This window comes from Ambystoma mexicanum, chromosome 10, assembly GCF_040938575.1.
Source record: "Ambystoma mexicanum isolate Mex_15411 chromosome 10, UKY_AmexF1_1, whole genome shotgun sequence".
Taxonomy (NCBI): Eukaryota; Metazoa; Chordata; class Amphibia; order Caudata; family Ambystomatidae; genus Ambystoma; species Ambystoma mexicanum.
In genome coordinates, this window is record NC_090932.1 from 1579205496 (window position 1) to 1579231794 (window position 26299).

A 26299-nucleotide genomic window follows, 5' to 3' on the forward strand; every position below is an offset into this window, starting at 1 on the left:
GTATACCAACACACCTGATATACATTTCATAATGGCACGGGCCATGAAAGAAGATGAAGACCTAGCACAATATACATTACAGATTCAGGAGATGTGGAGGGCTGAGACAGGAGAACCATGGGATAAGACTAGCAATATTTTATCACATGTTGAAAAAAGTGCTCCCAAAGGATGTGCAGAAAGATTTCAACATGGTAGTGGGGATTGAGTATAAAAGATGGGCAGAGACCTAGGCAATTATAGTGCACCATTGTAGGTGAAGGCAGGAGAGAGAGAAGGTATTGGTGGACAATGCGCAGAAGGCTGAAGCAAAGTTGGTTCAGAAAAACTAGCAAAGTTGAGTATTGACAGCGTGGTGATTAAGGGCCGCCTGTGGGGCAAGTGTACCCGTGGACGGCACCTGTAGAACAGAGGATGGTGCCGGAGTGGACAGGAGGGTATGAAAGCTATCTGGATAACAGAGGGTATCAGAGTAGGTAGCAGGGGGACTATCCTAGATGCTATGCTCAAGGCAGAGGAGGATTCAGTGGAGTTAGAGGATGATTTGGAGGACCAGGGCCGAGATTTGGTGGGCCAGGACCATATTGGTCATGTGGGCGAACGGGCCATTTTGCGCAAGAGTGTAGGAGTAGGCAAGTGACAGCACAAGATCCCTGAGTATATCCCAGTGGACCGGTAGCGCAAGTCCCGTGTCCACAGCATTATGGGATGATGCCTCCAAGTGCCCCGTATGGCGCAGCAGGCCCAACAGCCAAAGTATAAATATCAAGCACCAGTACCACCACAGACGCAATTACCAGCACCCAACAGCACTCAAGTTTATGTGCAGCAACAGTCACAACAGCCTGCACCACCACAGTCAGTACCACAAGTGTTGAACAAAGATGCATTGTTGAACGGCACAGTGACACCGGGGAAAGTGGAGTGGGCGGTAACCCCTTTGTTTTCCCAGGGTCTAGTACATACCCAGACTAGGACAGCCCACAGAGAGCTTTGCCGTGCCCAGTCCTATCAGTTACTGCCAACCCGGAAGAGAAACCCCTGGTAGGTGTAGAGATGGGCAACAAATCATTTGTTTTTATGGTTGCCACAGGTGCAACAAAATCATGCATAAAAGAAGGGCGCTTTCCCTTATCAGGTAGGGTAATGGACATGCAAGAGTTATCTGGGGCAATATATTTGGTTCCATTTACAGAAGACTTACCCATCAAGGTAAACAGGAGGTGTTAGCCCATTATTGTTTTCTACTGAAACTCCGGTGAACCTGTTAGGCAGGGATCTGCTAAACAAGTTGAATATTACAATATCATTCTTGGAAGTAGGGGTGATGTCCTCCACACCAGGAATTTGTTATGCTAGGGTTCCAGTAATAACACGCGCATTGTACAGTGATGGCACCACTGGAGGAGTACCTTTGCACCGAGATTTGTTTATGTATGGAGCAACGGTATTGCTGAGTCGGGTGCCAAGCATTAGGAACAATCCATGGTAAGTGCCCCCCGAATTTTGTTTGGGCCCGCTGTGCCCCAAGATCATGCTCTGGGTTCCATGATTATGCTAGATTTGGAAGGGGTGCTGATTGCAGATTACAAGGTAGTACTGATAGTGACTGACGAGGAGGGAGATGAGTGGCGTGCCGTTTTATGTATCAAGCCGGCTCAATCATTGAGTACAGTGTGAGATGGCCAGTTGTTCGAGTATTCTAATAATGATGGAATTATTTTGGTGTGGATTGGAGTTGTTTGAGTTGCATTTTTTTAGATTGGCACCCTTGATCATTGTTAAGGAGACAGAAGATTACTATTCGTGCAGCTTTGACGTAATTATGAGTTCCCTCACCCCACTTGAATATATGGCACTTGCGCTATACCAAAAGAAGATTATGAAATATCACAGGGAGTGGGTCACAGACATGAGAGGAGGGATGTATAAGCCATGGCCAGAAGAAGGAACTAATAATAAGAATGTTTTTGGCCACATGTATACATATTTGTCAGCAAAATATAAGGGGAGGAAGCTGAAGAACAGAAAAGGTAATTGGACCTTTGGAGGATGGTTGAGGATTGGGAAGATGTCACAGAGGGCGGCCCTAAAAGGAGAGACATTGTTATACAGGCACCCAGTGTCAGCCCCGTCACCCCCACAGGGGTGTTATCCTATGCAAACAGCTGCAGGCTAGACCAACTCTGAGTATGTGCTCCCCATAGCGATGTCACAGAGGGCCCCTGCCACTTATGAAAATGCTCTGCAGACCCCCACAGGAGATACCATGCCTACTTCCTTAACTATGGAAACATAAAAAAGGTATGAAGAAACCTGGAATCAGCGTTGCGAATGTCAGAGGCAGAGCTTTGCGACCAAAGCTAGAAAGGGAGGAAGTTCGAACAGCGCAATTATGCACTGATGAACGGATAGCAAGTGATAATCTATTTAGTATCGATAGCACAGTGATCAGGGATGTGCATGTTGAAAAAGAGGATGGGGATATAACAATTACAGGTATGGAGAGGAATTTCCATGGCCAGGCAACCTAGAATGAGTCAATAAGGTTGGACGTTGATGTAGGAGCAGTGGATGAGGAGGAGTGGGGCTTCTGCAGATGATCAGGGAGTTGAAAGACCGCCGAGAGTGACACTGAGGGGCGAACATTTGTGGGGTCCTCAGCTGAGGCTGCAACCAGGTCACATGGCAGTGGTGAGGGGGAAGCAAGGGGGGGAAGCACCAGCTAAGCACAGCTCCCATTGTTACATAAGGGTCCCGGCAGGGCACAGTATGTGTCCTGGCTACGCATGGATAGAAATAATTTAATTAAGAAATTGCCCTCCCTCGCAGCGGATGCAGGTAAATGGATATACGCGCTTGAGAAAAAGACGGCTGGTATTACACTAGTAATAGTGGACATAAAATGTTTATTTGCAGCATTAAGTGACCAAGCGGAGGACATTTGGAAGAGGGCTGAGTATCCAGGGATACAAATGGGTGATGAGAACCATGATGGGGTACATTTTAATGATTGCTGAGCTAAGGTACGGCCTGTCCTAGTAGCAGCGTATCCCGATACAACAGATATATACATTCAAAAATGGCACAGACCATGAAAGAGGACAAAGACCCAGTACAATATATATTACAGATTCAAGAGATGTGGAGGGCTGAGATAGGGGAACCGTAGCAATATTTTATTACATGTTGAAGAAAGGGCTCCCAAATGATGTGCAGAAATATTTGGGCATGGTAGTGGAGATTGAGTCTAAAAGATGGGCAAAGATGCAGGCTATTATAGTACACCATTGTAGATGAAGGCAGGAGAGAGTGAAGGAATTGGTGGACAATGCGCAGATGGCTGAAGCAAAGTTGAGCATTGAGGGGCAGTGATTAAGGGCCACCTATCGGGCAGGTGGACCCGTGGATAGCACCGGTGGAACAGAAGATGGTGCCAGAGTGCACAGGAGGGTATGAAAGCTATCCGAATAAAATAGGGTATCAGGGTAGGTAAAAGCGCGGCTATCCGGGAGGCCATGCTCAAGGGAAAGGAGGATTACATGGAGGTAGACGAGGATTTGGCAGAGCAGGGCCATGATTTGGTGGGCAAGGATCATGTTGGTCATGTCGGTGAATGGACCATTTTGTGCGAGAGTGTAGGAGAAGGCAAGTGGCAGAGCAAGATCCCCAAGTATATCCCAGTTGACTGCAGCAGGCCAACAGCCCTAGTCTCAATATCAAGCACCAGATGCAATTCCCAGCACCCAACAGCATGCCAGTGTATTTGCAGCAACAATCACAACAGCCTGAAACACCACAGTCAGTACCACAAGCGTGGAACAAAAATGCATTGCTGAACGGCACAGTGACACCGTATTCTGGGTCAGGTGTGATGGGTGGTAACCCTTTCGTTTTCCCAGGGTTAAACAAATACCTAGACTAGGACAGCCCACGGAGAGCTATGGCATGCCCAGTCCTATCAGTTACTGTCAACCGGGAAGAGGAACCCCTGGTAGGTATAGAGATAGGGAACAAATCACTTGTTGTTATGGCTGCAACAGATGCAACAAAATCATGCATAAAACAAGGATGCTTTCCCTTATCAGGATAGATAATGGACATGCAAGGGTTCTCTGGGGCAATACATTTGGTTCCATTTACAGAAGACCTACCCATCAATGTAGGTAACCAAGAGGTGTAAGCTCCATTATTGTTTTCTACTGCAACTCTGGTGACATTGTTATGCAGGTATCTGTTAGGCAAGTTGAATATGACAATATCATTCTCGGAAGAAGGGGTGATGTGCTCCACACCAGCAATTTGTTATGCTAGCGTACTGTAAATAACACGAGCATTGTACAGTGATGGTGCCAATGGAGGAGTATCTTTTCCCCGGATATATTTATGTATGGAGCAACGGTGCTGCTGAGTTGGGTGCCAGGAATTAGGAACAAGCTATGCAGAGTGCCCTCTGAATTTTTGTTGAGGCCCGCAATGCCCCAATAGCATGCTCTGTGTACCATCTTTACGCTAGATTTGGAGGGGGTGCTGATTGTAGATTACAAGGTAGTATTGATGGGGACTGACAAGGAGGGAGATGAGTGGCGCACAGTTTTATGTATCGACCTGGCTCCACCACTGAGTACGGTGTCGTATGGCCAGTTGTTCGAGGATGCTGATAATGATGGTGAGATAATAATGGAGGTTTGTATCCCATGTCAAATAATGATTCAGAAGACTATTCCTATCCAGCTGCCAATATCCGTGGGTATCATGCTCTAGGGTGTTATTCACAATCTTATCCAAACAGCTTTTCAGGTCATAGCTAACAATATTGTTGTAATTCGTGCTGATGACCTTTATTGGGGCGTTTTTCCAATTGATCTCAAGGAATGGGAGAGGGAAATTAAAGGACATAAAAGAATGATCAGCCCAGAACAGGAGGCTACAAATAGAGGACTTAGACTTAGGTTTTTAGAATCTGCTTGACATATGTCTTCTGTTGTGCTACACACTAAGAGGTCTAAAGTAATCCAGGCTAAAAAAGAAACCTATAATAACAGAATAGCCCAAGCCAGCTCCAGTACTAAAGAATTATTCAACATTCTAAGAGAACTAGAGAACCCCAACCCACTGCCAGATACATGCTCCAAGGACAAAGCCTGGTGCACCAGCATTCAAAATGCCCTTTCCAATAAAATTAAAGGATTGCAGAACAAAATAGCTGACAAAAGATCCAGACTAACAGTCACCACACCAGCACCTACCCCTCACATTAACTCAGGCTTCACATTAAAAAAAGGCACCATCTGTGAAGTCCAAAAAATCATTGCATCTCTTAAACCATCTAACTGTAAGGGCGATAGCTGCCCAGCCCAGATTATAAAAGACGCAGCTAGAGACCTTGCCCCATTCATTACCAAACTTGTAAACTCCTCCTTCTCTAACAACTCCGTCCCTAGTTACCTCAAACAGTCTTGGGTTCTACCACTTTTAAAAAAACAGACCCTTGACCCGGCTATACCCACTAACTATAGACCAATTACGCAGTCCCCTTTCTTCTGAAAATTCTGGACAGAATAGCCTACTTGCAAATACAAGGTTATCTTGAAGCTCACAAATTACTCGGTACCCGTCAGTCTGGCTTCAGACCCCAGCATGGTGCAGAAACCGCACGTGTCGACCTCAAAAGCCAGATCGATTAATTAAAATACAAAGGAGAGATGGCCATCCTACTTCTACTCAACCTCTCTGCGGCTTTTGATCTGGTGGATCACTCCATACTCTGTAACCACCTATCCTCAGCGGCCCATTTCTCCAGTTCTGCAGTTGTCTGGATCCAATCATTCCTCGCTAACAGAACTAGGCGCCTGTTTTCACCTTCAGCAGCTGCTGACCCCCATCCCCATCACCTGCAGAGTCCCTCAAGGATCCTGCGTCTCGCCCACTTTGTACAACATTTTTACAAAGCTACTATTTGACAAACTGGACCGTCTGGGTGTCAACTACACAAATTATGTGGATGACACCTAGATACTCCTACCCCTTTCAGGAACCTACGACATTGACGTTGCGCGAATTAACGAAGTCTACATCATCATTCAGGCAAGGATGGCCACACATGGCCTCTGCCTGAATGCTGATAAGACAGAATTACTCCTAGTCGGTTCATCTAATAACCTTCTCAAATACACAAATATCGTCATCGATGAGAACAGTATACCCATTGCCAAACATGTAAAAACTTTAGGTTTCTACCTCGATGCCCAGTCTAACCTAATTAAACAGATTAACATGACCTCATCGGCCAACAGCCTACCCAGGCAAGTTGATCAGAGCCTGTAGACCTTTACTATCCCCCACCAGCTGCCTTACTCTGGCGAGAGCGCTCATACAATCTAAATTGAATTATTGCAACAGCCTTTACCTAGGAGCAAACAAAACCATCTTAAACTCCAGAACATGCAAAATAACGCGCTTAGAGCAGCGTTGAATATTCCCAAAAGAGAGCACATATCAGAAACTAGAAAGCACCATAGGTGGCTCTCTTTTACATGACAAAATTGACCTAAAAACCATCTGCCTCATTCACAGGGCGCTTAACTACCAAGCCTCCCCCCTATCTCACAGATAAGTTCACATGGAAGGTATCCAACAGAATCACTAGATCATCCAACATACCATGTCTGGCGGTGCCCAGATATAATCTAAAAAGAGCCGCAGGCTCTAGCTTCCCGGTATTAGCCACCCAGCTTTGGAATACTCTCCCTCAGAATATTCAGTCTATTCAAACCTTCAACAAATTCAGAAACCATGTTATCACATGGATTCTCAACAAAACATAAATTATAGCTCTTGTTACCACTAACCGCTAGATTGTCTGCACAAACTAGTATGTGTCATACATCCTATATTACTGCTATAACCTCTGTATAATATGTATAATGTTTAATATGTATATATGTACTATTGTAATTTTCCTTTAATGCTCAAACTGTATTCATGTATTCAACTGCCTATACTATGCCATGTAACCATTACTATCCTCTAGCGCCCAATTACCTCCGGGTCAGGTGCGCGATATAAATAAAATAAACAAACAAACACATCTACATACTGGATGACCCTGCTGTGGATGTGTATATTGCCAAAATCCATGTGTAACACTGTGTTAAAAATATTGGGGGACTCGGAAGTCTAGTGTGTTTTAATATTTGCCTGTGATAGGTAAACAGGGTGACATCAGGGTGCAATGCGATGGAGAAAAATATATTTTTCAAATCAATGACAGTGACGTGCATGGCCTCAGAGGGCATATTGCAAAGGATAGTAGCATAGGTTGGTACAACTGGGATATGTGATGGTGTTCCAAGATGACATATTAATTTATGGTGAAAACATGAATCATCATTATAGTTGTTTGAAGGCTGTATTGGGTCACCTCAAGTGCAGAGGATTAACAGTGCAGAGGGAAAAGTGCAAATTGGCAGTGGAAGAGGTAGATTATCTGGACCACAATTTGTCAGCGGCAGAGGTCAGACCAAGAGATGAGGTCGTAGCTGCGATTGCATTGGCACCCACACTGAAAGATAAATAGCAAGTGTGCTCTTTCCTGGGTCTGGCAGAATATTATCATAACCATGTGTGCGATTTTGCCAACAAGTCTACGCCACTGCGAGTATTATTAAAGAAGAGTGTACAATTCAGGTGGGACGAGGCGTGCAGCAAGGTTTTCCAGGACTCCAAGAAAGATATAGTGAGTGCCCCAACTCTTGGACGCTTTCAGTAGGGGAAGAAGACTATAGTGAGAGTTGATGCAAGTGGTTTAGGATTAGTTGCTACTTTTACACAAGTTCATGCGGAACTGAACACGGGTTGCATTTGCTTTGAGACCTCTCAAAGAAGCTCAGAGCAAATACTCTGTAATTGAGAGAGAAACTTTGGCTGTGTTTTGGGCCATTGGGTATTTTTAGTTTTTTTTTGTCAGGAGAAGAATTTACTGTCAGGTTTGGTTCTAAGCCATTAGTGCAAAAGTTCTCATCTAAAAGTGTTGTAAATGCATCAATGCACATTTCCAGGTGGGTGGTGGGGCTGCATGCATACAATTTTAGTATGTCATATTTGCCTGCTGGCTGCCTGTCCAGGTTGCCGGTGTTGTCACCTCATGGGGAATGTGGAAATATTGGAGATGGCTTGGGAGTTTGTTGTAGCCAGCATGGATATACCTGCAATAGGTGTGGATGCAGGCTGAGAATGAGGACAGAGTTTTGCAATATTTGAAGGACGGACAACTAGTGGCTGGTCAAATAGGAAGACATTAGGAAGAGACATGGATGTGTGGTTCGCAGTGAAGCATGAGTTGTGTATTATAGGTGGGAGAGTAAGGAGAGGTGAGAATGTGATTCCACCTAATGGGTTGAGAAAATGTATCATGGATTTAGCTCATGTGGGCCACTTGGGGCACAGGCTCACCTACAAGAGGCTGTGTGTGCAATGTTGGTGGCCAAACATGAATGTTATGATGGACTGCAAGACTGCAGAAGATCCTGCAAAAGGCTCCTGTCCTGAGCCTGCTTCACCTCACTCTGGCCGATCTCGTATGGAGCAGGAGCGACAAGCGTTTGCAGGAGCGACGCGCTCCCTATGAAGGCACAACAATATTCAGCAGAGGTAAGCCCGCGGGCTATGCACACCTCCCAAGCATTTGAATGATCGCTATTGGATTCGCAACATATTACTAGCAGCAATCTTCAAATGAAAGCTGCACCCGCCGTGTTTTGCCCCTCTGAAATAACCAGCATTGTGTAAGCAAACGGCATGATCCACAAGGTATTTTTTTTAAAATATCTCTTCCAAGATGGCCGCCGCCCATTCTCACCAGGATGCGACTTCCTGAGGGATCCTGTATCCACAGCTGATTGGCCTGCCTGCCTCTGGTGCCTTTTTTCTCCAATCACTGGCAACCGACAGGTGCAGCCGTCCAGCGCAGAAGGCCCCGCAAAAGGCTCCTGCACTGAGCCTGTACAGTGCCTTCCAGTGACCAGTGCCACGTCCCCCTGCCCAAACATTCACCCCTTGATGCCCACTCCTGCAGAGCCCCTGGACTCTTAGCATGCGGGAAGACTTACACCGACCAGCTTGATTTTTACCAACCTATGCTTTCAACGTGCATAACTAACTCTAGCGGGTCCTGTTCCAGGTGCCGCCTATCTGCATCGTCTGTACCCTTTCCTTCAATACTATTCACATGCATAAATGTGATCCGCACCTCACAATTGTAATACCATCCTGCCTAATTCCAAATGTGTCCGCATATGTTTGTTAGCCAGATCCATAGCACATAGTCTGCCTCGCTTTCACACAGCCAAAATACTTCTAGGGCTGTATGACCGCTGTTTAATGTGTACGCAACCCCACTGACCTTTGTATTGCATATAGCACGCTAAAACAAGCACTTCCCCATGCAGTCACGGCCGCTACTGTTGCACCCGTCCACCCCGACTAATTACGGTGATCCGGCCCGTCTGAAAGTCTACTGTAGATAACTCCACCGTTAATAGCACCTCGCTAACATGTGTATCTCCTTTGCGGACCCCTTCCTGTGCTAGCGAATCTGCACTTGGATGCCTGCATATTTATAACATTTATACCTGCCTGCCTCAGCATATGTTTATTTAAGTTGACCACAAATGCCCATTAGCTACCAGCCAACGCTCAGCTATTCTTGTATGTTCTGAGACTCCATATTTAGACTGACCATCTACTCATCCACTAATAACTAGCCCTTTTACTCTTGCCTGCTCCAGTAAAAACTTGTACTTAGGTTGCCTGTGTCAGTAAAACTGTATCTAGATAGCCTGTTCTAGCAAAACTGCATCTAGATAGACTGCTTTAGTAGAATTGTCTTCAGTAAAATTGCATCTAGGTGCTTGTTTCAGCAAAGTTGCATCTAGATTGCCTGTTTTAGTATAATTGCACCTAGGTGGCCTGTTCTAGCAAAACTGCATCTAGATGGCCTGCTCTAGTAGAATTGTCTTCAGTAAAATTGCATCTAGGTGCTTGTTTCAGCAAAATTGCACCTAGATTGCCTGTTTTAGTATAATTGCATCTAGGTGGCCTGTTCTAGCAAAACTGCATCTAGATAGCCTGCTTTAGTAGAATTGTCTTCAGTAAAATTGCATCTAGATTGCCTGTTTTAGTATAATTGCATCTAGGTGGCCTGTTCTACCAAAACTGCATCTAGATTGCCTGCTTTAGTAGAATTGTATCTAGGCTGCCTGTAACTCTTAACCAGCTACTAGCTTATCCATCCATGCCAGTTTCAGCTAAATTGCATTTAGGCAGCCACATCTGTCCACTAGCCACCAGCCCACCTAATCATGCCTGTTTTAGCAATATTGCATCTAGGTTGCCTGTAATTGTCCAATAGCTACCAGTCTACCTATTTTTGCGTTTTAGTAAAACTGTAACTAGGGCACTTGTATATGCCCACCAACTATAAGCCAATGCGCACTCTTGCACACATCAGCAAAATTGCATTAGGCTGCTTGTAAATGCCCAATAGCTATCAGACAGTGCTTACCTATCATCGCCTGTACCATCAAAGCTGCATTTAGGTTGCCAGCACTCTAAGCCACCCACACTAGCTTACTATGTATCTACCACTATTCTACACAGTTCTACTCATAACTATCCTCTATTTGACCACCCTTCACAACATGAATTTATCCCAGCAACAGAATCAATTACCTCACGGTAGGGTACTCCAGGAGCAAGCCAACATGAACACTAAACCCTGTAGCCTCCAACAGCGAAACCTTAAACTACGCGCCAGACCCCCAAGAATCTATGACCCTCTATCTAAGGCCCAATCCGCTCCTAATCACAATAGGAACACATTGCACACCACTAACACTCTACCACAAACATACAACATAGGGCAACACTGACTACAACTCAACAGTCGTATCTGTAGAGAATCCATCTCTCCCCCAAAATGCCAACACAAAGCCCAGCCTGCCCCAACCACCCTACCTGGAATAAAAGGTGCCTTAATAAACGCCCGCTCTATGGTAGCCCATGCAAATGAAATAGCGGACATAATCCAAAATGAGAACTAAGACCTCCTGGCCATCACAGAATCCTGGCTTCATCCCACAGCAGGACCAGCCATTATGCTAGCCAACCCAGATAATATAGCCTTATACGCATGGATCGCACTACGTCTAGAGGTGGCGGCCTTGCTATAATTGTCAAAAATAGCCTAGCCCTTAGACTCTCTTCACCCCAAAATACCAACTCCTGTGAATCCCTCACAGCTAAACTTACTATTGCCAAAAATCAAACTATCACCATCCACCTCATATACCGACCTCCAGGCCCCTTAGGTTCCTTTGATGAAGACCTCATGAACTTACTATCCAACAATTTAAAAAACTCTACCCAATGTCTCATCCTAGGTGACTTCAACCTTGGATTCAATGACTCACGTGACCCTAATGCCTTACAAATCAACAGCACTCTTGAGGAATCAGGATTCAGCCAAAAGATTACAGATCCTACCCACATCAAAGGCAGGACCCTCGATTGGATTGCCGAACATAACTGCCCAATCACTATTACCTCTATAATGCCTCAGTTATGGTCCGACCACTACATGGTATCCTTCACCCTAGAAGTCACCACACCCATGAACATTAGTATCCTAGCTCCCACCGCACCTACCAGAAATAAAAAAAACATCACCCCTGAGAATCTCATCCCCCTCATTCTTCCCACTTTAAACTCCATCTCAGATCAGTCCGACCCAGCCTTTATGGTAGAAAAGTACAATGAAGTGATGCTTGCCTCTCTGGACACTATCGCACCTCTGAAAATTAGGAAGAGTAACCCCACCAACACCTAAATACCTGGTTCACACCCCTACTGAAAGACATCAGACAAAAGAAAAGACTCAGCGAAAAAACCTGGAGATCAGACCCCTCAGACACCAACAAAAATAACCTGAAGAAACTAGTCACCCTCTACAAAAAAGAAATCATCCTTGCAAAACAAAAATCCTACAACACCCGCATCACCCAAGCCAAATCCAACACCAAAGAATTGTTTTCCATCCTAAAGGAGGTAGAATCCCCTATCCAAGCTCCCGACTCCTGCAGCCTGCTTTTCCCATGAAGCAGTCGCATGGATCCAGTCCTTCTTAGACAACAGGACAATGCGAGTCTTCTCTCCCCTAGCAGCTGCAGACCCCGCACCTATTTCATGCGGCGTATCCCAAGGATCATGTGTATCCCCTGCCCTTTACAATATTTTCACAAAGCCCCTTTTCGATGATCTAGATATTCTAGGTATTACCTACACTAACTATGCAGATGATGCACAGATCCTCATCCTGTTGACGGTAGAATCTACCTCATCATCTAGGCATGGGCGGCCTCTCACGGTCTGTGCCAGAATGATGACAGAACGGAACTCCTCATCCTAGGCACCACCTCCAACATCAAAAAACTAGGCCCCAACTATGACTCCTTTATAATTGACAGCAACATTGTTATGGCGGCCAAAGTAGTCAAAACCCTTGGCTTCTATGTAGACTCCACGCTTACCTTTGGTAAAGAAGTGAGTGCCATGGCTTCAGCCACCTCCAACACTTGCAAGTTAATTAGAGCAGCCAAGCCCTTCCTCTTTCCTAATAACTGTGTCACACTATCAAGAGCACTAATCCTGTCGAGCCTTGATTACTGCAACGCCCTCTACGTAGGAAGCAACAAACACATCATTGCCAAAATACAGACACTTCAAAATAAGGCCCTGAGAGCCGCCCTAAACTTCCCAAAAACCGCCCACATCTCAGACCTCAGGAGATCTACTAACTGGCTCTCCACAAAAGACAAAATTCTCCTTAAAACAGCTTCCCTTACACACAAATGCCTTAACCAAGCAGCCCCGCAATACCTCATAGATAGATTCACCAGACAAACTGCCTCTCGCCCCTTAAGAAAAGCCAACTCCAACCTTTTACTAGTACCCAGATTCAAACGTACTAAATCTGGTGGGAGTAGCTTCGCTGTCAAAGCAGCACAATATTGGAACTCCCTTCCCCCTAACCTAAGGGAAGATCTCCCCTACCGACAATTCAGATCAAATCTGATCCAACGACTAAAAGAACATGATGCCTAACCTCACCCTACTGACATCTAGGTTCTCATGTATATTCTGTATTTCCGTTCTGCTTTATTTATGTTACTCCTGTCTTACTGTAAATTTATTGTATATACTCTGTGATTGCTTGACATTACATGCCTACAGCATTGTAACCGTAGCTGTACCACTATATTAAATCTGTAACCTGAAACCTAATTTGAACAATCCTCTTGTTGCCTTCGCGCCCAAATACTCCTGGGTCTGGTGCACTATATAAATAATAAAACAAACAAACAAACAAACAAACTAACGTATGCCAGAAGTGCTTGATGGGGGATAAAGGCAAGGAGTTCAGGAGTGTTCTGCTGAGCTTAGTCCAGGTTCCCAGTCAGTCATGGAGCAAAGTGGCTGTAGGTGTTATGGGACCAATTAAAAGATAAGGTTGGTGTACAAAGATCAATTTTGTCATGGTTGATTACCATTCCAAGTGGATAGAGTGGAGAGCAGTAAAGGAGGCCACAATGGGAGAAATTATGTAATTTTTGGAGAGTGTGTTTTTCAGAGAGGGCTTTCCTCAACACATCGGAGTTCAATTTACCTCACGCAAGATGCAGGAGTTTCTCAAAAAGTATGCCATCAGACATTTTAGGACAGCATTATATCATCCCCCAAGCTAATGGCCTGGTAGAAAGGGTGAACAGGATGATCAAGAGGGGAATACAGTTGTCTATGAAAGCGGGAAGGCCTTGGCGAGAGATGGTGAGGCATATGTTGTGGAGTTATCATACCAACCGGCAATCCGTGACATGGGTGTCACCACTTAATCTCTCTAAGGTAGGAAACCAGGGACCAGTTTGTGTCCCATTGTAGTTGGGTTTAGCTAAGGCCGTGGATGTGAAACACGGGATGGTGATGAACAAAAACTATATAAGGTTGAGTATGAACAAAGCCATATGGTGGTGAAGTGTTTCCAAGTTGGAGATGTGGTGCTGATACCAGATTTAAAGGGAAGTGTGTAGGTGAAAGGTTTTCAGAGCCCAAAATAATTTCAGCCATGAGGGGGGGGGGTGATCCTGCAGGGGGGAGAAGTGTGGTCACAGAAGCATGTGGTGCTGTCTGGGAGGCAAATGTCTGATGGTGTTAGGGATGTGCAGCCGATGAGATTAGAGCAGATAAGAGTTTGCAGGGGTAGTAGAAAAATGAAGTTTATTTATTTATTTATTTATTTATTTATTTATTTATTACATTTGTTGCTCGCCCAGACCCGTGGGTATCACGGCGAAAGATTCAATAAATTGTAGCATTTTTATACAGTGTTGCAGTTACCATCACACAGAACATATTTAACTAAAAAAGCGAAAATCATGTAATCACATTTCTTATACTAACTACCAATTGATCAAAGTAGCAGGTCACATTTTGTTTCAACAGTAATTTCTGATCTAAAGGCGGCCCCTGGGGAACATGAAGGACGTGGGGCTATGTTAGCTATTTAAATTCAGGGAAGGTTGTAACCAACGTCTTCTGTTAAGTTAGTATTTGTTAAATAACCAAGTTTTCAGTGCTTTTTTGAATCTTGGTAGGGAGTCCTCATTTTTGATGGTAAAGGGAAGTACACTCCAGTGCGATGGGGCTAGGACTTTAAAGCTACTTCCTCCTGCTCTACTGTATTTGTAATGAGGAACTTCCAGGAGAGCCAGTTTATTAGATCTCAGTGTCCTACAGGAGCTTTTTTTCTTGATGGTGTTATTGAGGTAGCTATGCGGTTTATTGGTGATACATTTATAAACGGTGCTGAGTGTTTTAAAGATGATTCTTGGTTCAATTGGCAACCAGTGGTTTTCTCTTCTGATGCTAGATATATGTTCTGATTTCTTTATACCTAGGGCTTCTCTGAGGGCTTTGTTTTGTAATAGTTGGATTTTATTTAAATTGGTTTTGGAGGTTCCTAGGAAGAGGATATTACAATAATCCAGTTTCGTTAAGATCAGCGCTCTGGCCAGGGTGATGCAGTTTGAGGGGGTGGAAAATTGGCGGCTGAGTGAGATAAGGTTTGCTGTGTAAGCTGTGGAGGAAGAAAGAGCTGCTATTTGTTTGAGCATAGTGAGGTTGGCATCTATATATACACAAAGAGTTTTAACTTGTTTGAGTACTGGGATTTGTGTACCGTCAATATTAATGTGAGAGTAGTTGGAGTGGAGGGTACTTATTCTTTTTGGGAGCCCATGTTGAGGACCTCCGTTTTCTCATTGTTAAGGCAGTGACTATTTAGGGCCATCCAGTTCTGAATTATAGAATACACTTTGTTGATAGTGTCAGTGTCCTGGGTGTAGTCACCTGTGATGGGGATGAGGATCTGGTTGTCATCTGCAAAGTTGGTGTAGATGACACCCATATGGTCAAGAGCCGAGAAGAGGAGTTTAGTGTAAGTATTATAGAGGGTGGGCGAGAGGCAGGATCCCTGTGGGACTCCTATGGGTACTGCTATAGGGTCCAGTGCATGGTTACCGATAGCAACTCTGGATGTGCGGTCCGTTAAAAAAGATTTGATCCACTGAGTAGCGTTAGTAGAGAAGTTAAAATCTTTTTTTAGGGTGTCGCAGAGTTTGTCATGGTCTACCAGATCGAATGCTGCTGATAAGTCCAAAAGCAGAAAAGTGGCTAGTTTGCCTCAGTCTCTGATATAATCCAATTGGATTTTCAGATCCAAGAGGGCTGTTTCCGTGCTGTGGTTGGCCTAAATCCAGATTGTCTGGCTCCTAGTAGATTGTTTTGTTCGAGATGGGTTTGTATTTGGTTATAAGCTATTTTATCGATGATTTTAAGAAGGAAGGGGACAGTCGTTATAGGTCAGTAATTCGTGGGCACTAATGGGTCTAATGTGTTTTTTTTTTAGTAAAGGTGTGGCCCACGCCGCTTTGATGCTAACTGGGACCTGATTGGTGTAGAAAGAGGCATTCACGAAATTGGTGATTATAGGTGTGAGCGTAGGGGCACATAATTGAATTAGATGAGCTGGAAAATGATCTCCTTTGCAATTTGAAGATTTAAGTTTAGTTATGGTATTAAGTATTACATCATGTGAGACTAGTGAGAAGTTGAAGAGCGGGGCGGCGCGTTAGACGTAGATGGCTTATCGGAGAGGAGATTTTATTTGGAGATGATTTTGTTTTGTAATAGTTTGATTTTGGATGCCAGTGCATCTTGGATGGTGGTACACCATTCTTTACTTGGTTGGACTGGGTTAATTATGGGGATCGGGTTCTCCAACTCCTTGAGTATGGTGAACAGTTCTTTGCTGTCAGATGATGCATTACTGATTCTAGTGTTCAAGGCATTTGTGTTACAGGTAATGATGGCTGATTTATAGATTTTGTTAACAGAGTTGAAATCTTCCAGAGCTTCTGAGGTATGTGTTTTATTTAGCTGGTGTTCGAGTGATCTTTTAATCCGTCTAAGAGCGACTAGTTCCTCGTTAAACCAGAAAGAGGATTTTTTGTCCTTACGTTTGGTTTTGTTAACACAAGGAGCTAGAGTATCGATTGTACTGGTAAGACAATTATGATAAATTTCAGCTAGGGCACAGGGGTTTTCAGTGTTGATCTTTATATTATTGAGAGAGGTGGCTAATAGAGGGTTGAGATTTTCTGCTGTAAGTTTCCGGGTGTTTCTTGTTACATAAGATTCCTCTACAATAGCTTTAGGTAGGTAGGTCTGGTTCGTTGCACAGGATAGAAAAATGTATACTATGGTGGTCTGACCAGGGTAATGGGTTTATGGAGTCTATGGATACTGAGGTATGGAGTGGTAGTATCCAGTCTAATGTTCTCCCTTTTGTGTGGGTAGGGGCGTTCACTAGTTGTGTGAATGTCATGTCTTTTAATGCACTGTGTAGTGCTTCAGCTTTGTGGTCTTGAGTATCATTGAATCCTAGGTTCAAGTCACCTAGGACTAGACATTTTGTGTTTGGTTTAATAAGTGGTGTTAGCAGTAGAGGTATATCTACGTCTGGCTGAGATTTAGCATTAGGTGCTCTATAAATAGTTATTATGTTTATAGTGGTCTTATGATTTGTAGCTAACTTGGCTAGCATGACTTCGTAACCGTCTGCGTTCTCGATGGAGCAGGTTCTTATTTTGAGATGGGTTTTGGCAATAATAGCTACTCCCCCACCTACTGTTTTTATTCTGTCTGTCCTAAAGATGGAGTAGTCTGGAGGAATGGCAATAGAGAGTGAGGGTCCTGAAGCTTGGTGGAGGCAGTTTTCCGTCACTATAAGTAGGTCAAGTTGTTGTTCAGTGATATAGTCATGTATTTCTGTGGCGTGAGCAGGTATGGACCGTGCATTAATGAGAGCTGCTTTGAAGTGTACAGGAGGGGATGGTTCTTGTGGTAGTGGGTGATCTTTTTGGGGCATTTAGTGTGGGTCACTGGTGGAGATGCGTTTCCTATGATGGCAGAGGAAGAGGAGGCACTTGTGCTGGGAAGGTTTGAGAATCGGGATCTTAGTCTTTGGGTTCTTAAGAGACCTGGTAGTGGGATTTGTTTTGTTTGCTTGAGTTTAGCGCGGTTCCTGATCGGAGAGCATAACGTGGCGACAGTCCGAGATCTAAGTCTGGAGCGTCTAAGTGAGCTGAGGACCGGGATAGTTGTTTTAGGTGGATTATTAGTAGTAGTTGAATAGGGAGAGCTGGATCTTTGTGGCTTTTGGATCCCTGTGAGGTCTATAGAACCATTAATCAGGTGGCGATCTTGGGGAAACGGATTGGTTAGAGGCAGGAAAGGTGTGGGGCAAGGAGTGGGGTGATGGCGGGGGCATGCTACTCTAGCAAGGCCATTATCTAGGAGGATAAAGTGGGAGCCTGTGCAGGGTGTATCATACGGTACAATACAAAATGGAAACATCATGAGTAGTAACCAACCTGGCATGGTTTGGTTAAGTGAAGAGGGCTGGCTAGGAGCCGGCTAGCCGTTGTTTAACTGGAGTGTCACACCTATAGAATGGGTAAGGGCGAGTGATCAGCACAGGAGGCTGCTGTTACGTAAATAGGGTCTAGAAGTGCCAAACTGGGTGGTGACAGAAGCTAGGACAGTTATATTCTGGAGAGTAGAGGCAAAGGCCGGGCTTGATAATGACAATCTGAGCAATCTAAGGCAGCTGTGCACCTATGTGCTGGACAAGGCAAAAGTAGTACTGACTGAATACCTTAGGGCAGGCTAAAAGCGACTGTGCACCTATGTGCTGGACAATGCAAAAGTATTACTGACTAAACACATTAAAGCAGGCTAAAACGACTGTGCACCTATGTGCTGGACAATGCAAAAGTAGTACAACTAAACACATTAAAGCAGGCTAAAAGCGACTGTGCACCTATGTACTGGACAAGACAAAAGTAGTACTGACTAAACACATTACAGCAGGCTAAAAGCGACTGTGCACCTATGTACTGGACAAGGCAAAAGTAGTACTGACTAAGCACATTAGAGCAGGCTAAAAGCGACTGTGCACCTATGTGCTGGACAAGGCAAAAGTAGTGCTGACTGAATACCTTACGGCAGGCTAAAAGCGACTGTTCACCTATGTGCTGGACAATGCAAAAGTAGTACTGACTAAACACATTAAAGCAGGCTAAAAAAACTGTGCACCTATGTGCTGGACAATGCAAAAGTAGTACTGACTAAACACATTAGAGCAGGCTAAAAGCGACTGTGCACCTATGTACTGGACAAGGCAAAAGTAGTACTGACTAGGCACATTAGAGAAGGCTAAAAGCAACTGTGCACCTATGTGCTGGACAAGGCAAAAGTAGTGCTGACAGAATACCTTACGGCAGGCTAAAAGCGACTATGCACCTATGTGCTGGACAAGGCAAAAGTAGTACTGACTAAGCACATTAAAGCAGGTTAAAAGCGACTGTGCTTGAGACAGCTGCAGTAGCAGTGCTTGCTAAGGACCTTACAGGCATATTATGTACTGCTGTGTAGAAATCGAATGCATGATATATCAATGACATTGAAGGAGACATGGCAGTGCTGTGTTTAAATGTAGTATAAGCTGCTAAACGTCACACTATAGCGTTTGGAGCGTGAAAGTGCATGTTCACAAGTAAGTACACACATCTGTGCCTAGAGCGGATCACATATGGGGTACAGACAAGATAGGGCAGTGGGAGTAGTACGCTATGCTTGGTTGATATGGGGTGAGTCGATATGAATGAAAAGGACTTGTAGTATCATACCGTGTTGAATAGCATTTGGGGTTGTTTATGGAATGTCTCACTGTGGTAGCAACGGTCCTGGAGAGGGAAGAGGCAAGGCACACCAGGGGAGCTTAGACCTGAGCAGCCCACAGCGCGGCACGCTCGGTCAGGTGCCTTTCTTCCTGTGCCTTCCTTCGTGGGCCGGCGCTCGCCAGCCGGCGAGGATGATTGGCTAGTTGTTAGAACTGGCAGCCAATCATAATGCTCCTGAGACCGAGGCACTGGCTGGGTAGGGTGCAGGAGGCCTGGGCGGCCATCATGAAGTGTGCAGGGTCCTCGTGGTGCACAATGGCGGCTGCACTCGATTTTGCAAAATAAAGTAGAAAATCCACGTTTCTTTTGAAAGGGCTACAGGTGGATATTGCAGCAGCAACGGATGCTTCTGTATTTAGAAATTAGGACGCGGGATGAGGAGACATCCGCGATATTTGCTCGGGCTCTATAATGAAGCCCACTCACCCTATCCCACCTTGAAGTTCTGATCATGATTATGTGGTTGGTCGCTGACGGGACACCACAGCCTGCATGTGTGTTTCTATCAAGTGCTTACATATCTATAAATACAAGGTACACTTGGTTTGACACTACAATGTATATATTTGAATTTATGTTCAAAATTTTGTATTTCTTAATTTCTCTTCTATAGTTACATTTATGGTCTATTTCTGTATTTGTTCATTTATCTTCTGTAGTGATGTTCATATCTTGGTCTCACCCTGACACTTTTAGGCCCTCATTACAAGTCAGGCGGTGGACCATGGTGCTATCAGCGCCATGGTCCATGCCGGATTCCGCCATGGTGGATGGCGGAACTACCGCCCCATTCCAAGGTGAGTGGGGCAGTAATTCCCCATTTGCCCTTCCCCATTGCCATTTTTGACCCATAGGGCATAATGGGGATGGGGAAGGCGCTAATTACGGCACCGTAAATTACGGTGCCGTAATTAGCACCAAGGTCGCTTAGCGCCTTGGACTTTAACACCTGCAAAAAGCAGGCATTAAAGTGTGAATCAGGCGTTAAGGGTTAACGGCGCCCATGGCGCCGTTAACCCTTATCGCCTGACTTGTAATGAGGGCCTTAGTGTGGGGAGGAAATCCCATTATAAATGTATTAATGAGGGGATGTCTGGAATGTTTGGGGCTGGCAGGCACGCAAGGATTCAGGGATAGTTGGGGGGAGCAAAAGGAGCGGGTAAAATGAGGAGTGGCTCTGGGGCTGCCATACAATAAATGTTTATGTTTATAGATTTGTAATGCACATCCTGGTACCCAAGGGCTTAAGGGCGCAGACAGAAAAAACCTACTCAACACAGAACATAATCTAATTTTAACCTGTGCGACTAGATAGTAACATGGGTAGGTTCTAGAAGAGTGGCCAGCAAAACTAGTAGAATAATAGTGTCTTCAATGATTTCTTAAAAACATCAGTAGAATCAATGCTTCTAATATCAGGGGGCAAGGTGTTCCTCTCTGCTGGGGCTGTGGTGTTAAATTCTCCATTTTGGGTTTTGGCCAGTTTACAACGAGGAATGATCAGGACATTCAAATTATTTGATCAGAGTGATCAAATATGTTGTTTCTTTTTGATTACTTCCATTAAATATAGAGGCATTTGACCTTTGAGGCACTTATGAGTCAAAAGAATCAGCCTGAAGCGTTCTCGTGCCTGCACTGAAAACCAGTGTAGGCTTCTTCTGGCATCCGATACTTGATCCCTACGCCCGGGTTCTTTCACCTCTCTCACTGCCCCGTTCTGAATCACCTGAAGCCGATGGAGGTCCTTTTGTGCAATGCCCACGAAAAGGCAATAGCCATAATCCAATTTAGAGCCAATGATGGCTCTGGCAAAAATCTCTGCGTTCTTCTCAAAGATGAATGGGCACAGGTACCTAAGAAGTTTGATGAAATATGACAATGATGAAACTAATCTATTACCTGGGCCTTCATGGACAAATTCTTGTCCAAGTAGACGCCCAGCATCTTCACTTTCACCATTACCTCGATCGTGCAATTCTCTAGACTAAAGTCTTTGTATGCTGAATTAAGTTTAGCCAATCTTGAATTAGTCCTGTCTAACATAAGCTCTGTTTATGAACTGTTCAAAGCCATGCCATTCACAACCATCCAAGTTTGAATGGCTTGATAAACCTTGTTGATGTTAATGTTCGTCTCCTTTGTATGAACCTGTATGGGGATTGTTGAGTCAGTGACCATGTAGATATGTCTGTTCAGTAGTTTATTGTCTATATTGAAGATCAAGGTATAAGACCCCCAACCAGCACTGCAGCTTCACCAACTGTTGAATATCAAGCGACAACATTCTCCTGGGGTTTCCACATTCTGGAACCTTGTGAAATCACACTCTAATACCCAATGGAAGGTTGTAAAAGTAATACTGAACATATGCATAGCAGATTCATAACTCCTACATAACACCCCCCCTCCCTTTTCTAAAACAAATGATATTAACATTTGATTGCTCTATAAAAAAGAAACTACCCAAATAATAAGGATAACAAGGGCAGAAAACATTTGGCAACAACAGATAAATAAAATGTAAATTAATACTAAACTGGATATATGAAGAAACAACAAGACACTAAAAGTAGAGTTCCGCTTCACTTCCTTATTTTAGCAACTCTTGACAAGTTCCATATTTGACCACTTTCTAATCTCACAGCTCCCTTGAGCACTTGGGCAACCCTGACAGGATCAGAATACAGTGGATCACCCTTCTTAGGAACAACAGCTCTTCTTATTCTGATCAAATCACCCACTTCAACAACCGTCATCTTCCTAGGAAACTTCTCATTGGTTTTCCTAACCCATTTTTCTTTTCGTGCTTCCAGCCTTACCTTCACCTCATCCACTACCTTATCAGTTTCTCTCGCCCTACCCAGCCACGCAGGTGATAACAACGTGTTTCCCTTCCGTCCTCTCATCAGCTCAAAGGGACTTGCTCCCGTTTCAACACCAGGTGCCATTCGCAAAGCATACAGACGTCCTTTAACTGCAACCTTTCTGTCAAAACCACATGCACTCGCCCCTCTGATTCCCTCCATTATACACCGATTTACCCTCTCTATCATGCCATTCCCTTGGGGATAGTATAGGGTGCAGCATGATGAAGATAAGCACCTGCGTTGTGATATCTTGAAGCAGAAGCAGCAGAGTTGCTGAGCTGCCGAACACGGGACAGCGAATGGGCTGCCATCCCCTTTTTCCATCCGACTCCAGACACTGCTGGGCAAACCTCCACCTCCCAGAGGAAAGTCGATTCGGCGCAGCGTCCAGTAGTGATGCCGGCAAGGCGACGGCCCCTCCTTGCCAGACGTTGGGGTTGGGGGTCTCAAGACTCGAGTGAGTACTCCTTACTGCTCACATCCCATCCTCGTCGCCAATGTTAAGTCAGTGACCACGCCAGATATGTCTGTTCAGTAGTTTATTGTCTATATTGAAGATCAATGTATAAGACCCCCAACCAGCACTGCAGCTTCACCAACTGTTGAATATCAAGCGACAACATTCTCCTGGGGATTCCACAATCAGGAACCTTGTGACATCACACTCTAATACCCAATGGAAAGTTGTAAATGCAATACTGAACATATGCATAGCAGATTCATAACTCCTACATAACACAGATGACACATTGGGCCTCATTACGAGGTTGGAGGCAGCCATGGAGCTGTGAGCTCCATGGCTGCCTCCAAAACCCTACCGACTCCGCCCTGGTGAATGGAGCAATTACTGGTCCATTCCAAGGTTGGCGGGACCGGTAATTCCCCATTCACCAGGGCCCTTCCCCATTCCCATTTGAGCCCCAATAGGGCTCAATGGGAATGGGGAAGGCGCTAATAACGCTCCAATTAGCTCCAGAGTCCCTTTGCGGGTCCCGTCCTTAATGCCTGGAAAAACCAGGTGTTAAGGGAGGACCCGCAAAGGGAACTCGTAGTAGGGCAGTAAGGGATTACCAGCACTGGTGCCCTTACAGGTGCCGGTAATCCCTTACTGCCCACCTCGTAATGAGGCCCATTGTGTGCCACCCGCTAGTTTACAAAGAAAATCCCCTCTTGTTCCAGCATATAGAAGAACGGAATCATAAAGATGTTATAAGAACAAGGGGATACGCACGCTCCCTGATCTGTCTTACTGTGTCCTCGCTCTGTTGTCCTGATTAGAGCTCATCACACCCCCTTACCTTCTTGATTCTCTTCTATTGTCTCTTTCTTTCACTGTCATCTTGTTCCTCCGCTACATTTTGAAGCATTATGATAATGGCATATTTAAGGAACCAATAGATCATGCCATAAATAGGTGCAGTGTTACCCCTGCACTGCACCAGGGTACAGACAATGACAACTCAACAAAAACCAAGAGAGAAAGCAGATGCGTACCCACCAGAATTGATTCCAGCAAAGATCCTCCCTAGTATGATCATCTCAAAAGATTTGGCACTGCGGCTGAATCCACAGAGTGCTGCGGCGAGGAACACAAAAGCGTTGTTGAACAGCAGTGAATTCTTCCTTTAAAGACACAAGATGGAAAGAGATAAGGATACCGCAGGGTTTATTAAGCATTTCATAATTTTACACTTTTAGAGAGGGCATCACAGCAATGTATGATGAAATCAGGTGGACACCCTAAAGACAAGAACACGTGGTGGAAAATAGTGACCACATCAGAAAATAGGTACAAGTGGCAAAGCAACGTATATTTTGTGCCATGTCATAATTATGGTTTGGTAAATTCGGATCACAATATTTTCTGAGTAAAAAAACACTTATTTACAGTCATTGTGTATTAAAAGGTTTAGAGAACAATATTATTGAGTTTTTTGCTACTAAAGTAAGTTCAATGGCTTAACAGACATTCCAGAAACAGCCAAGTTGCCGAAAGAATGCACATTTTCGATCGATTTATGTAACAAAGCCTTTATTCTATTAAAGACTACAGGCAAATATAATGCTTCATCTTTCTCTATTCATCTCTCAGCAGCTCAACTCCAATAATATATGGCTACACTTCCCAAGACATATCTTAAAAATGCACCCCCTGAACACAGAAAAACATGATCTTGTCCTTCAATAATCAGTCCTCACAAGGTCCTTTCCTTTAGCTGAGAGCTTGCAACCATAAGCAGAGAATTATTGAACATGCCAGGCCATCACACCTATTTAATCTTTGATCCTGAAAGGAACAAAGGAAACATTGGATTCAGAAGACCCGGGAGAGATGTAGATGTAAGCATCATTATATCAAGTTCACAAATGCTAAGACCGATTTTCCATTTTGCTGCTCTCTCTCCATATGACAACAAGGAGCCCCTTCTGGTTGCTATTGTTTTGAACCTTTCCTGACTTTTGGAGGTAAGTGAAACCTGTGTGTTCTGCTCACCTTGCTAAGCACATCTGTATTGTGGCACTGAACAGTATCTGTGGCTCTCAGTGCAGGAGAAAGAGTATGTTACTTACCTGTAACTCCTGTTCTCCAGCATTGGTATCTTTCATGGATTCACATGCTTTGAATATCCCCCCACCGACAGGCTGGGTATCCTTGGAAACCTTAGTATTATAACTTATAGTAAAGCTTTTTAGGATCACATTAGTAGGCCATCATTGTCCTTTTGGGTGTATTGTTGGGAAGGAGGGACGATCGTCCCAGGCCCCCCAGTGCTTTCGGATGTGACAGAGGCCTGGAAGTGTTCAGTAGGGTCTCAGGGAGAGGGCAGGGGGAATGGAGTTGTCATAGTGCAGGGAGGATGGGGGATGTTTTTGTTGTAGCAAACATGGGGAACCAAACGCCATCTTAGATAGCAGCAGCCATATTGAAATTTAGGCCTAACTTTGCGCTGCAGCCAGAGTCGCAAGCCTGTGCCACACACATAGAAATAAGTGCATGCATGCGGGAATAGGGTGTAGCTTGGGCACTGGTGAGCCAGGCCAGAGCTGCAGAGATTCATAGACCCTTCATTGTTTGATGTTGCCAACATTTCGTATCCCAGAAAGAATGCGCCCTTTAAGGCCACAAGGGGTATGAGAGCTCTATGCGAAAAGCGATCCCACGAGAAAGAGAGCAGGAGCCTCTAACCTTCCCTGTCCCAGCTCTAAGTAATAGAACCCAAGAACCCCTGTCCCTAGACCCTAAGCATTCCAAGGTACCAGTCAGTCCCAGACCACCAACCATAAAACTGTCAGACCCCCATTCGATCAGGAAATATCAAAAAGCAGGGACTAGTTGCCTTCACCATAGATCACGTGATTTGTGCTCTGAGGTGCCGGGAGGGGTAAAATAAGATAGCTAAAATGATGGTGGAGCGCTTTGGATAGGTGCCGATGTGTCTGGAATCAAGTTAGTGTGTGCTATACAATGGCCTTGAAGTATCCTCTTAGCTCTTTGTCTGCAGTACCAGGTGCAAATCAGGTTAGATATAGAGCCTGCATTGTTTTTCTTCACCTAATAACCATTTAAGTGTAGCTTCATCTCTGATGATGCTCAAAGAGCCCCCATGGAAAAAGACAGACAGAAGGGGCTGGGCCAAATGGCCTGGCATCCCTTATGGATGGTAGCCTATATATAGGGTAGCTCCAACCAGCCATTTGAATTTGCACATTATGTAATTTTTGTCACTGATGATGCTGTGTGCCTTCATAAAGTGGTGCTCAAACTGATTTTGCCAGAACATTCTGTGGCATCCGAGTGCTTTGCTGACACATTTCTATTTTTGTGGAAATAAAACTTTGTTCTCCTTGCAAGTGGTGTTCTGGGCCTTTTTCCCTAGTCGTTTGTATTTTTTCTGGTGTGAGCGTTGAGGGGTTTCTCTACAATACCAATGGGATGTCCATCATCTAGCCCACCCAGGAGGCCATCTTCTTATAGCCTTACTCACTATGGGGTGGTTGGCAGGCACATTT

The 26299-nt window shown here is 44.6% G+C and overlaps 1 protein-coding gene across 2 annotated transcripts in view; it reads right to left on the reverse strand.

Annotated features, from left to right (window-relative positions):
- SLC2A11 (solute carrier family 2 member 11) overlaps positions 1 to 26299 on the reverse strand; it is a 539079-nt gene that overhangs the window by 126445 nt on the left and 386335 nt on the right. For both annotated transcript variants that reach the window (XM_069619918.1, XM_069619919.1), the window contains exon 4: positions 23787 to 23911. In XM_069619918.1, the coding sequence (XP_069476019.1) occupies positions 23787 to 23911 (125 nt within the window). The remainder of the gene's footprint in view (positions 1 to 23786; positions 23912 to 26299) is intronic.